At 41.0% G+C, this 13669-nt stretch overlaps 1 protein-coding gene and 1 long non-coding RNA gene across 4 annotated transcripts in view; one reads left to right on the top strand and one right to left on the bottom strand.

The window, feature by feature from the left end:
- Positions 1-13669, top strand: part of LOC148901625 (protein phosphatase 3 catalytic subunit alpha-like) — a 33328-nt gene that overhangs the window by 16156 nt on the left and 3503 nt on the right. For both annotated transcript variants that reach the window (XM_088989518.1, XM_088989519.1), the window contains exons 4-12: positions 58-169; positions 3431-3576; positions 5444-5583; positions 6439-6516; positions 8369-8463; positions 8579-8704; positions 11122-11199; positions 11325-11409; positions 13326-13423. In XM_088989518.1, coding sequence (XP_088845644.1) covers positions 58-169; positions 3431-3576; positions 5444-5583; positions 6439-6516; positions 8369-8463; positions 8579-8704; positions 11122-11199; positions 11325-11409; positions 13326-13423 — 958 coding nt within the window. The remainder of the gene's footprint in view (positions 1-57; positions 170-3430; positions 3577-5443; positions 5584-6438; positions 6517-8368; positions 8464-8578; positions 8705-11121; positions 11200-11324; positions 11410-13325; positions 13424-13669) is intronic.
- Positions 1-13669, bottom strand: part of LOC148901626 (uncharacterized) — a 32370-nt gene that overhangs the window by 5395 nt on the left and 13306 nt on the right. The window contains exon 3 of one of the 2 annotated variants that reach the window (XR_016114152.1): positions 8712-9254. The exons of the other annotated variant lie outside the window; for it this stretch is intronic. This is a non-coding gene — a long non-coding RNA (uncharacterized LOC148901626). Of the gene's footprint in view, positions 1-8711; positions 9255-13669 lie in introns of those variants that run through there. 2 annotated transcript variants of the gene reach the window in all.

The raw sequence follows: 13669 nt of genomic DNA on the forward strand, positions 1-13669 counted from the left end.
ATATCATGTCATACATTTACTTCCTTTAATTCTTTCTCTTTCCCGGTGCACATTTAGTGTGTGCTGTATTTGTGGTCACTGAAAATCCTCTACCCAAAGACACTCTTTCTTCTACGGGGAAACCATGAATGTAGACATCTGACAGAATATTTCACCTTCAAACAAGAATGTGAGTAATTCATTTGTTCTCCGGAAATGTCACAACGTGTGCGTTCATACCATGTGTCATTGCCACTTATGCAGTGTGATTTCTTCCAAAAAGTTGTTCATAAGAGCAACGGTTTCTCCACAGTGTTGCATCTTTTTTTTGCGCTTGGGCAGCACATAGTGGTTAGAACGACTGCCTAGAAGTCCCAAGATTCTGGATTCAGATTTTTTAGGTTGCAATCACTACACCAGTGAACTGTGCGAGACTCTATCGCACATTCGCGGCATGTCGCCTTCTGCCATAACATTCAACAGGTGGTGCGTCTTGGCCACTGTTTTTGCATTTTCAGTAGCAGAATGTGGCGACATCGCAAAGGTACAAAAGCACTAACCCAGGGGTGTCAAAGTCATTTTTTGCCGCGGGCCACATTGTAGTTACGGTTTCCTCTCGAGGGCCGTTATGAATTTGGGGAACCCATTAGAATGTTTAAATCCCTTCAAATATTACATATAGAGCACACAGCAAATTAATGAATAACTCGTTTTCAAATCTGAAGTCAAGAATAATGACTTTTATTGTGGTTGACATCCAAAAATATGACATTTTGGCTCAGATTTTAGCAATCATCATGGAATTTAACAAGTTTGATTTGCTTTCGCGGGCCGAAAAAAAATGATGTAGCGGGCCGGATTTGGCCCGCGGGCCTTGACTTTGACACCTGTGCACTAACCCATCCATCGATCCATTTTCAACAACGCATATCCTACATAAGGTCTTACTGGGGCTTATTCCAGCTGACTGAGTGGATGGCTGACTACACCCTGAAATGTTTGCCAGTCAGTCGCAGCGCGCGTATAAGGACGAACAACAATTTACACTAATATCCACAATGTCACCTTGTGAAAACCGATCCCACATTGCCTGCACATAAGTCAGGCGAGTGTACCACCTTCAGGGACTGCTTTTCTAAATAATCAAAAATCAATTTTGCTACGAAGAAAAAATACAGTACAGCAATGCCCCCAACTGAACTAAATACTCTTCCGTCGGCTTACTTGTGTTTCCAAAACTGAAATGATGATGAAGTCAATACGTCTGTGTAAGCTCTCAGTCGTACAGGAGTGGTCCATCGATGAAAAGGTTTCTTCAGCCGTCATCTGTACTTCTTTGAAGATGTCGGACTGGTAGTATCGGCCTTATACGTTTCACTTCTTATCCAAGACAAAACCTAGACACTGGTTTAGATATATGTGGACGATGCTTTCGTCATAATTAAAAAACAAGAAATTCAATCCTTCACAGATCACCTTAACTCGGTAGACATCAACATTAAATTTACTCGCGAGGACATTAAAGTGAACCAACTAGCCTTTTTGGATTGTAAAGTAATTATAAAAGAGGACAGTGCGCTTTAGGAAGGTTACACAGACTGACCAATACTTACTTTTAAGACTTTAGTTCGCTGAAGAACCATCTTGGATAAGAAGCGAAACGTATAGGGCCGATACTATACCAGTCCGACACCTTCAAAAAAGTACAGATGACGGCTGAAGAAACCTTTTCATCGATGATGAATCAAATGTAAAACTTGCAGAACTGTCTGAAAACCAAATTCATACAGACATCACACATATGAATACATGTTACCTTTGGCCTCTAAGATTGCCAGAGGTTCTCCAGGACATTGAAAGTGATCATTGTGTTGGTGAAACTTCTGTTTGGGTAAAGTTGGCCAAAGTGCCCAGTGGAATTGCTGCATATGTCTTTTGTGTATTTTTGTATCCCATGGGGGAGTGCAGGAATGCCACTGGAAAAGCGTTTAGGTTAATTTCCTCGTATATCTGAGTTTGATACCGAATTAAGTGTGGTCCTCTGTCTCCCCATTCCTCAAGCACATTTCTAGCTTCATTCCCCCCAATCGAATCTTTCTTTGAACTGATTCTTCCATCCCTTCTCCAGATCCTTTCTAATCCTTCTCTCTCACTCCATTCTGCCTGTGAGTCCTGTCCAAGAGTGGATGATTACCAGCAAATTAATTTGCCCCGCGGTGATTGGTTCTGGGACTTCCTCCTCAGTGTCTGATTGGCCAGGGGACGAGGAAGCTAATTTCCCCCGGTGCTCCTGGCGAATGAATGACGGTCGCCCTCAATTACCATCTGCTGCATGTGTGTGCTTTTGAAGTGCATGTGGGGGTGTGTGTATTTGTGTGTGTGAGAGAGAGAGAGAGAGAGAGAGAGAGAGAGAGAGAGAGAGAGAGAGAGAGAGAGAGAGAGAGAGAGAGAGAGAGAGAGAGAGAGAGAGAGAGACAGAAAGAGCAAGAGAGAGAGAAAGAGAGAAAGAGCAAGAGAGAAAGAGAGAGAGACAGAAAGAGCAAGAGAGAAAGAGAGAGAAATACAAGAAAAAAGAGCTGACACCTGGCAATAATGATCTCTTGTCGGCTGAAGAAACCTTCTCATCGATGGACCACTCCTGTACGACTGAGAGCTTACACAGACGTATCTCTTGTTATACACAAGTCACATAGAGTGGATAACAATAACACCCCTGGCAGACACACGTGTACCTTCACACCTCTCGGCTCACACAAATATTACACGGTTCCAATACTAACCATGATTGATTGGAGTAAATTCCCTAGCCTCAGCCGCTTCCTTCTCCTTTTATTCTATACTTGTCTTGTATCGTTTTAAATCCCCCCCTTCTTTTCTATTCATGAAATTATCATACTGTTAGTCTTGCATCCACAATCTGAACATCCCATCTTTTATTCCGTGGTTTATTATTATTTTTTTTTTACCTTTCTACTTTTTTTAATCCAGTGATATTGTCTTTGTTTTGGGACTCACTGTCAGGGCTGTGTGTGTGTGAAATGTACGTTAAAGATATGTCCTCTTGAATTTCATAAGTGACATTGCTGCCAAATCAAAAGAGGATTTGTTTTTAGAACAAAACAATCTTTCTTACAATGTCTGTGTGCTGCTTCCTGCTCATATTTGGGTCAGATTTCAAGTCCCTGAATGGGGAAGTGGAGCGTTGAAAGCATATATTGCACCTATGCCATGCTATGTGCTGCATGTATTTTTATATGTGCATAAATGAATAAGTAATGAAATTCAGACAGCGCTTGCAGTCCCAGCTTTGATCTCTCTTACTTTCTTTCTCACGTTATATTTTTGTTTGAATCCAATAACAAACACATTGTATGACAAACTGGCCGTTCAAAGCACATCGAAAATACATTTGGTTCATCTCTCAACTTGTGTCCCCAAATATGTCCCGCAGGTAAGATTAAGTATTCGGAGCAGGTGTATGACTCCTGCATGGAGGCGTTTGATTGCCTGCCCCTCGCAGCTCTGATGAACCAGCAGTTTCTCTGCGTGCACGGGGGCCTTTCACCAGAGATCCACACACTGGATGACATCAAAAAGGTACACACACTCCAAAATAAGCTAACCTCACTCTTTTTGGTTTACATATGTTCATCAAAGCATCAAATGTCAAGATTTTCAGTTATTTGAAAGGAGAAAATAACGATGGGTGATTTATGGCATATTCTCCCATTTTCTTAAGCCAAGCACACTTTTTTTGGTTGTGCAGATCCAACATTAACTTACTGTAAGTGTGTCAAGTACGCATTCAGGGTAGAGCTCAACGAAAACGAGGGTTAATCAGAATCAGAATCAGAATCATTTATTGCCAAGTATGTAGAACAGACAAGGAATTTGTTTCCGGTCGAACACGCAGCACAAGCATCATCATCAAAAAAATGGCAAAAAATCTCACCTTGCGCACATTCTCTCAAAGACTTGGGTGCCTTTCCTCTTGCAGAATCTAAAGGCTGTCGTAAGTTCAGGACCTTGTGAAATCAACTTAATCGCAGGGTTAAATGTGATTTTTTTTCATCATTTGTTATTGATTGGGAGCAATACCGGAGAATGTGATTAACATTCACTTGCTTTGCAGTGGCTACAAAGCATTCATTCATAAATTAGTATTCTGACTAATGTATTTTTTTTATTGAATACAGAATGCTAAAACACATGCTCCTACAAAGTAGCCAGTTAAAAGAGCCGCATACACATCACTGGTGTATAACTTGCAGTTCTTCGACTTAAGTAAATTTCACACTTTCAGTATGACATATTTTCATATTTTTAAATGGCTCTCTACAGACTTCCCCGTTGCATGAAAACTCCACACTCTGGGAATTAGGGCCATTCTCATATTTCATTGAGTCGCGCCTCTTTTCTGATCATGCTCAAATTTCTGGTTTACGTATGGCGGATGTGTCAGATGTGTAGACGAGAGTATTGGAAACATAATTTTCAAAGTGGCAAGGTATGCGCTTAAAGAAATGACTTAATTGCAAGCGGGATAATATCCCCTCTAGTTATTTGCTATTCAATATAGTATTGCTACTGCGTTTTTGGAGGGTCCATGGCTGTGATGATATTTACGTTCTCTCCAGTAATTAGATCATCTTGTTTTTTCTTTCGTGGTTTGTTTTCTCTTGACTGTGTCAGGTTGTCAATTTGACAGTTGACTTAATTTCACTTCACTATACTGTCAAGCAGAATATTCGCAACAGATATCTTCTGGAATAGTCACTTGGCCGAAACAATCTTGGCAATTTTGCAGCTAACTGGTATCATAGCCACAGATAATAATAATAATAATAATAATAATAATAATAATAATAATTAGAAGAAGAATAATAAGAATAATGCCACCACCACCACCACTAACAAGAACAATAATAACAATAAATAATAATAACAACACAAACAACAATTATAATATTAATCAAAATCATAATAATAATAATCATCATCTTCATCATTATGAAGGCAAATATTAAAGGGGATTTTGTTTTTGTATCAAGCAAGAAGAAACAACATTTTCAGTTTCTCTGTTTTTTCATGCCTTCAACTCCGTTTTGATTTTCACAAGGACCATGAAATAAAACATGCCATGCTGAATGCAAAACAACATACAAAACTCCCCACATGACCGCAGAGATATTGAGCGAGCACACAGTCCCTCATCTAATGGCAGTGTTTCCATGGTGAATATTTTGGTGTGACATCCTCCACCTCCTGGTTGGTGAGGGTTATGAAAGGAGTTTTCATGCATGTGGGTATGTGTAATGTGTTTGCTCTCGTTCCTCTGATTTACACGACATGTTCTGGTGTGTTTGATTTTATCGAGTAAAACACGAGAGTGTCCCTTGCTCACAGCCCTCCTGTATGTGAGACTTATGTCGATGTGTTTTTGTGTGTCAATATTGTGTCCTAGTTGGACCGATTCAAGGAGCCTCCAGCGTTTGGGCCCATGTGTGACTTGTTGTGGGCAGACCCACTTGAAGATTTTGGCAATGAGAAGAGCCAAGAGTACTTTGGACACAATACAGTCAGAGGCTGCTCCTATTTCTATAGGTAACCCCCCCCCCCCACCTCCCACACACACACACACGCACGCACACACACACACACACACACACACACACACAACGTGCAAAGTAGACAAGAGTTCTAATTTTCAAATCAGAAGTCTCATATTGCTATTACTTTGGTACCCAATAGTGATGAGAAGAGAGTGATTACCTCCGATGATCTAAAATCCAATAACCATCCCTTGGATTAGCACAGGAGACAAAACAAAAATATTGGCCAGTTCATAGCACGTATATTTCCACACACAAACAACAGACACAGTTTGACGATCAAACACACATGCACAGAGGTTCTGTTTCCGCATGAAACAAAATCGCACAGTCCCCAGGGAAGCTGCACGATTCTGTTGCTATGACGACTGTCTACTCATGCCAGATACAAGTGATATTAAGATACAGTGAGAGAAGGAGTAGAGCGACATCGGATAAGTCCACAATGGTGCTGGTGGTGAGGATAGGAGATAAAAGATGCACATGAAACTGTCAACAGTGAGAATTAGAACCAGACAAGCTGTACTTAAAAGAGAGATGAAGCACTCTTGATATTTGCTGTTCATAAGACATGTTGTTTCTCGCGTAGACAGTGATTTTATTCAAGTTTAGAACAAGCCATTTTATTGAATATTTTTTTTCCAGAGCATCCATGGCCTTAGCAACATTAACAATTTCAGGCACAATGGTTACAGTAGGCAGCTCGTCCTGCTTTTACATATTGACATATCACTATTGTGTGTGTTCTATATTGCCAAACTTTAACTGGAGCTTTATGTTTGATAGTGTTGTGGTGGCTTTGATTGAAATTCTCCAACTTTCTTTTCATCCTGCTTTTCTTTCCCAGTTACCCGGCAGTGTGTGAGTTTTTACAGACCAACAACTTGCTTTCTATCATCAGAGCACATGAAGCGCAGGATGCTGGGTAAGATGTCTGTAGAATGTATGGTTCAACATTTATTTTCATTTGAAAAGCCAAATGTGCGAGGACAATGTCTTCTTACGACAATCGGGAAAATGCAGTTCTGTGCAAAAATTCCAAGCTCGCAATGAGATATATTATTCATGCTAGGCTGGTAAACAGATGGGCACTGTCAATTGTAAATGTAAACAGTTCCTTTGTTGCCATCGGTTTCCAAAAGGCTCACAATCACATTTATCCAGCCTCACCAAAATTACTTTACATTAAGAATGTGGTTTCAGATTCAAGGAAATTGCTATTGATGTTCTATCACAATCAAATATCCAATACTTTCGTTTCAATCAGATATTTTCTCTGTACCCCTGCCCATACTTTTCTGTGGCGTCAATTACAAAGTATTGGCTGACGCACCTTGCACGGGATGTTTTACCATAATACATGAACAATCATGGCCGCAGACTAACATGTCTTTTTCCCTTGAAGGTGACCCGACTGTACTTATTATAAGATGGGATACCAATTTGAATGCGCGTAGAACAGCAATTGAGCGTCAGCAGAGTTGCGCATCCACCATTCACTTGCTCCAACAGGGCAGGTTGACAACTGCTACTTTTGAAACGTGAAGAGCAACATATAGGAAGAATGCATGCAAAAATAATCACGGGTGCTGCATGCCAGTATATTTTCTCTCCCATGTGGGAAAACCAATAATTATTACCGCAGCTTAACAGTCTTCTCCGCCTCTGCATCTTAATTATGCTGCCTGCTGCCTGGCATGTTGTGGCACAACGTGACACTACATACAAATGCAACCCTGCAAATTTGGAGTCTTGAAAGTAGTAAAAAAAAATTAACCACCACAGGAATGTTCGTATGTCCAAAACGTTTAGAAGATGAATGTTCATCTTCAATATGTTAAAATGATGACTGTCAAAAGGATCTCAAAACAGGAAAGCAAGTGATGCTTTTGCACCAAGCCGAACTCTCACTACTTTGTTCTGTATATTTAACTCGGGAATTGAAAATATTACGTCGAGCGCCATTCCTGAATTAGTTTGGGATTTTGTTTATCTTGCGGTTTTCTCTGCTCAGACCTCTGGCAATGTTCTTTCCCTTCTACGAGGGAGAAGCATTTCCGTTTTTTCCATGTTAGCACATTGTTACAGCTTCAGCAGTCGCTACAGCTCTATATACGTAAATCAATATGTATGTATGTATTGCATTGTATTTTGGACAACTGCCCTCATTTCAAGATCATATAACTCCAGACCCATGTAATTTAGGAATTAACTTTTTTTTTCTGATGAAAGAAGAGCGTCTAAGGTTTCTTACGCTGCATTTAATGTCTATATAGTCCTAAAACTCAATATTCTGTGGGTCCTGGAATTTGAGTGATAATGACAAAATCCTCAGCACTGGAGTGGACACATTTTTGCACATCTGGCAGTGAATGAGTTAACCTCAGCATGCCTTATCCACAAGCTATGATTTATTTACAGCAAGCTGACCAGCTATCCTGATGTAGAATGAGAAAATATGTAGTCATGCGGGGTCATCATTGTCTTTGACGTCCATCCCAACCCATTCTGACATCTGTTCGCAGAGAAAATAAAAACATCCTCTCGATGTAATGCAGCAATTAAAGCAGGACTATTCCGCTTGTTGTTGCCGTTGTGCTCTTTCTTCAGCTTGGTGAACCCATTAGTAACATTTTATCGGCCCTCAAATGTGTACTCCGGTTGTGGTCCACAAGTCTTCATATTTCTGCAGTATGTGGTTCATACACTTTGATCAGGAAACTTCACAATCTAAAAAAGCCGACAAACCTTTAACTCTACGAAAATGTCCCCCATAGATACCGTATGTACAGAAAGAGTCAGACAACAGGCTTTCCTTCACTCATCACCATTTTCTCTGCTCCAAACTACCTGGATGTCTATAATAACAAAGGTAACGCTCACATGAATAGAAATAGACACTCACCTACATATTTAATCGGGTTAATTCCAACAATAAATTGAGCTAAAGTATGTGAGTGTGTGCATGTGTGTATTTGTGTTTCCAGCGGCGGTGCTGAAATATGAGAACAACGTAATGAACATCCGTCAGTTCAACTGTTCTCCTCACCCGTACTGGCTGCCTAACTTCATGGATGTCTTTACTTGGTCTCTGCCTTTTGTGGGGGAAAAGGGTATCACATGCATGGACACGTGCACTATAATGTTGCATTTTTATCTGGCACCCTTTTTCATGATGTCGTTTACTGTACATTACTTACTCTACCAGTGCTGTAAATGTGGTTACATGTAACATTAGCCATGTTCCAAAAGCACTGCACACAAAACACAAAGCCCGAACATATTTGGACAGTGACACAAGTTTTGTTATTTGAGCTGTTCACATAAACACATTCTGAAATACAATAATATAAAAAATATGGGCTTCAAATCCACAATCGCAGCTGCAGTTTGAGACTTTGTAACATCCAAATCTGAATAAGGGTTTAGGAATTCAAGCCCTTTACTCTCTTTGTATACCTTGTTGAAGGGAACAAAAGTAATTGGACGACTCAGAAGGCTATAATCGACTCAGAAGGCTCTCCCCTTGTTAACCTGGCATCAATTGAGTAGTGAAAAAGTCTAGAGTTGATTGTAGGTGTGTGGTTTTGCATTTGGAAGCTGTTGTTGTGACAACACATCATGCGTTTAAAGGAGCTCTCAATTGATGTGAAGTCGAAGATCCTAAAATGAAAAGAAAGAAAGAAAAAATGGCTGAGATGCTTGGAGAGGACAACAACACTTAACTATATCCCTTACTAACCAACACCCCAATCCTAAATGCAACCCGAAACAAAACCCTAATCCTAATTTTAAACCCTAGCCCCTAATTCTAAACCCCAATACAAACCCCTAACAACAACCCTAACCGGAAACCCTAATTACAAACAAAACCACAAACCTGACCCTACTCTGAACCCTAAACTCACAATAATTAACATGAACACTAACGCGAACTAACCCTAACCACAACCCTAATTCTAAACCTAATCCTAACCAAAACCCCTAATCCTAACTCTTAACACAAACCCTAAACCAAACTAACCCACAAACTACCTCTAAGAGCTAACCTAACTACAACCCTGAACCTAACCCTAATCTAACCAAAACGAACCCTAGTCCTACTCCTAACTCACCAACACCCTAACCACAACACTAACCACAAACCTGACCCTAACCCTAAACCCTAAACCGGGGGTGTCCAAAGTCGGTCCTCGAGGGCCGCCGTCCTGCCTGTTTTCCAGCTCTCCCAGGAGCAACGCACCTGATTCAAATCATCAGGACCATTTTAATGCTGCTTCAGAGCTGGCTGATGAGCTGATCATTTGAATCAGGTGTGTTGCTCCTGGGAGAGCTGGAAAACAGGCAGGACAGCGGCCCTCGAGGACCGACTTTGGACACCCATGTCCTAAACCTTAATCCCTAACCCGTAACCCTGACCACAACCCCTAACATTAACCCTAACACTAACCTGAACCCGAACCCCTAACTCCAACCCTTAAACCTAACTCTCACCCAAACTCTAACCCCTTAACCCTGCCCTAAACCCTAACCCATAACCATAACCCTAACCCCTGATCATAACCACTAACATTGACCCTAACCTTACTCACAACCTTAACCACATACCTGACCCTAACCCTAAACCCTAACTCCTAACCCATAACCCTAACCCCTGACCATAACCCCTAACATCGAACGTTAACAACACTAATCCCTAACCCCAACCCTTAACCCTAACCCGAACCGTGACCGTAATGCTAACCCTAACCCCTTCCCCTTAACCCGTGACCCTAACTCTTAACCCTAACACCAACACTAACCCTTACCCCCAACGCTAACCCCAACCATAATCTTAACCCCTGAGGCAGTGAGGTTCACAGACACAAAGCTCATTTTGCAAAGGCGTTATCCATACTATGTTGATGTTTTCCATTAGTGTTCAGTACAAACATGATTCACAAATGATTTGGCCCCTTTCGCGTTTAACCAACAATTATGATGGAATAGAGTCCCAACTCACTGAAGTTCTCCACGTCAGAAAATAATTTCACCGTAAGATTTCTGAATTAATTTCAGGACAATGTTTAACTCATTCACTGCCATTCCCGATTTTATTTGGGAATTGAAAACATGACATGGAGCGCTATTCCCGAATTTCTTCAGTTTTGGGTTTTTCATGCTGGGGGTGCCGATAAAGCGCTGGTCAGACCTCTGGCAATGCTTTTCCTTTCCACAAGGGGGCAGCATTTGCCTTTTGTACAGCCACCCCCACTTGCACCTCATATTACTCCAGACCCATATAATTTAGGAAGTAACTCTATTCCGATGACAGAAAAGACTATAAGGTTTCTTATGCTGCGTTGGATGTTTATGTAGTCCTAAAACTTAATATTCTGTGGGTCCTGCAATTTGAGTGAAAATAACAAAAACGCTGGCACTGGAGTAGACACATTTTTGCACGTCTGACAGTGAATGAGTTAAAAATGTGACCAAAAGATTTCATGTGGTCTTTCTGCTGTGAGCATAGTATGAATATTTCCATCTATAGTGACGGAGATGCTGGTCAATGTCTTGAGTATCTGTTCTGACGACGAACTAATGAATGATGGCGATGAGATCTTCGATGGTAAAAATCACTCCACACTGCCACTCAAGATATAGCCAAACATTCCTGAATGTTAACAATTCATAATTTATTGTACAAGAGTTATCTTTGGGACAATTGATAACATGTTGTTTTGTCTCTTATAGCAAGTGCAGCTGCAGCCAGGAAGGAGGTGATTAAGAACAAAATCCGTGCCATTGGGAAGATGGCTAAAATGTTTTCTGTTCTACGGTGAGTTGACTTAAAAACAGCGTCTATAACCCGAACCCCCTGGGTTTGACCAAATCCAGGTGTTCGATAGAGACTCTGCCATGGTGGTTAAGACACTCCCGACTCAATGTCAATTAGTTATGACACGGCTTGGCCACCGATGGCTGCAAGATGATCACATTGCCTTGCTTGTCCATTCTGTGTCGTGAGGAGTTATTTGCTCCGCTGTCAATGTGTGACTGTCGTGATAGTATGTGACCTCGTGTGATTCAAACACATGCTATGTTGAGAAAAACAAAACAACAACTGGGACTCAGCGTCTGATCTGCATGAGTTGTCATGCCAGTTGATCAACTCTCGTCTTGCACTGGCAAATCTGAAGGATCACTTTTTGAATCATATTTTTATTTTTCACTAAGGGTTTGGTGGAAGATAAGGTTCAGTCAGAGGACTAAAATGTATAACTGCAAAAACATTTATAGAGAACTGTACATAGTGCAAGTATAAAAAAGCATATTTAATATATGTAACTGTATTGAGTCAACATACATTGATTCGCTGTGCCGACCCCTAAGGGGAAAAGCCGAAAGGAAAAGAAAAACTGTATTGAGTCAACATAAGGTGGCTGTGCTATTTACAATACAACAGTAGTTTTTTTACTTGTGGCCTCTTGCATTCTGAAGGACACGTTGGATTTCATGTAGGAGCTTCATGCGTGGAAAGTGCATTTACACACCATGGATGAAGAAGATCTACACTTGTAGAAGATATAATCGGTCGAGCCTTCACCACTGTGTGTGACAACACAAGACATGGAGCCCTGCAATCATGGGATGCTATTCATCCATTTTTTAGATTAAAAAGATGATTATTCGTTTGCTGAATCGATTTCCATATTGATTCAAAGCGATTGTCCCATGCTGTCACCATATGAATAAAATGAGATGCCATCCACAACACATGTCTGCAAGTGCCACATCTCTGTGGATGTGCTTCCATCAAACACACCAAACTCATGTGACATATCTTGCGTGATATGAACTCATTCACATGACATGTGCAAAAATGTGTTCACTCAGGTGCCAGGGTTTTTGTCTTTGTCACTCGAATTCCAGGACCTACAGAATATTGAGTTTTAGGACTATATAAACATTCAATGCAGCGTGAGAAACCTTAGACTCTCTGCTTTCATCAGAAAAAAAAGAGTTATATCCTACATTATATCAGTCTGGGGTTATATGAGCTTGAAATGAGGGTGGCTGTCCAAAATAAAATGCAATACATACCGTACATATTGGTTTATATTGGATTGGATTTGCCTTTATTAGTCTCACAGTGGAGAAATTTCACAGCAGCCAAGTAAGTGATGAAAGGAATGATAGTAGCACTTTAACAACAGCTGAAGCTGGAACAAAGTGATAACGTGGAAAAAAAGTGAAAGTGCTCTGTCATTTTTCAATGACCGAATAAATTTGTGAATGGCAGTGAATGAGTTATGACCTACTTTTCAGGAGTTGAAAATTGAGACTACTTTTTACCACTAAATTGTGAAAGGTGAGCCTGGTGTGGAGCAATTGAAAATGCCTTTGGGTTTTCGCCTACATTCCAAAAGCATGCACAGCAAGCTGATTGAAAATTCCTAACTGGCCCTAGGTGTTCAAATTCAAAGCATGGCGTACAAAATTCACCTCAAGGCTAACCAAGGCTTTTCTCAGTACAATAATAGAGATGCGGCCATTTTTTACATCAAGCACATTCTACTTTCTGTGACCAAATTATCTTCTACTATACTTAGCCTTTATCTTCCCCTCTGCCTTCTGTCTCTCTCTCTCTCTCTCTCTCTCTCTCTCTCTCTCTCTCTCTCTCTCTCTCTCTCTCTCTCTCTCTCTCTCTCTCTCTCTCTCTCTCTCTCTCACATGGCATGCACTGACTGTCAGAGAGGAAAGTGAGAACGTGTTGACCCTGAAGGGGCTGACCCCGACAGGTATGCTGCCAAGCGGAGTGCTTTCGGGGGGCAAACAGACTCTGCAGAGCGGTGAGTATTTTATACAATCACAAATGCACACTTCCATGCATTTGGCTATCAAACCTAACCCAGAGCTCACCTCAAGACACCAAACATTTAAAAATAGATTAAGACACAAGACACAGGAAACTACAAATATTGTAGACTTGGAAACATGCGTGTTGGACCACACTGAGGTCTTTTCTTGCCTTCTTTCCTCTTCAACCTCCGTTTATCTCCTGTCATCCCTCTGCCCTGTGGACTCATTCCCTCTCC

Source organism: Hippocampus bargibanti, linkage group LG02 (genome assembly GCF_051943395.1).
Source record: "Hippocampus bargibanti isolate YZ-2025 linkage group LG02, ASM5194339v1, whole genome shotgun sequence".
NCBI lineage: Eukaryota > Metazoa > Chordata > Actinopteri > Syngnathiformes > Syngnathidae > Hippocampus > Hippocampus bargibanti.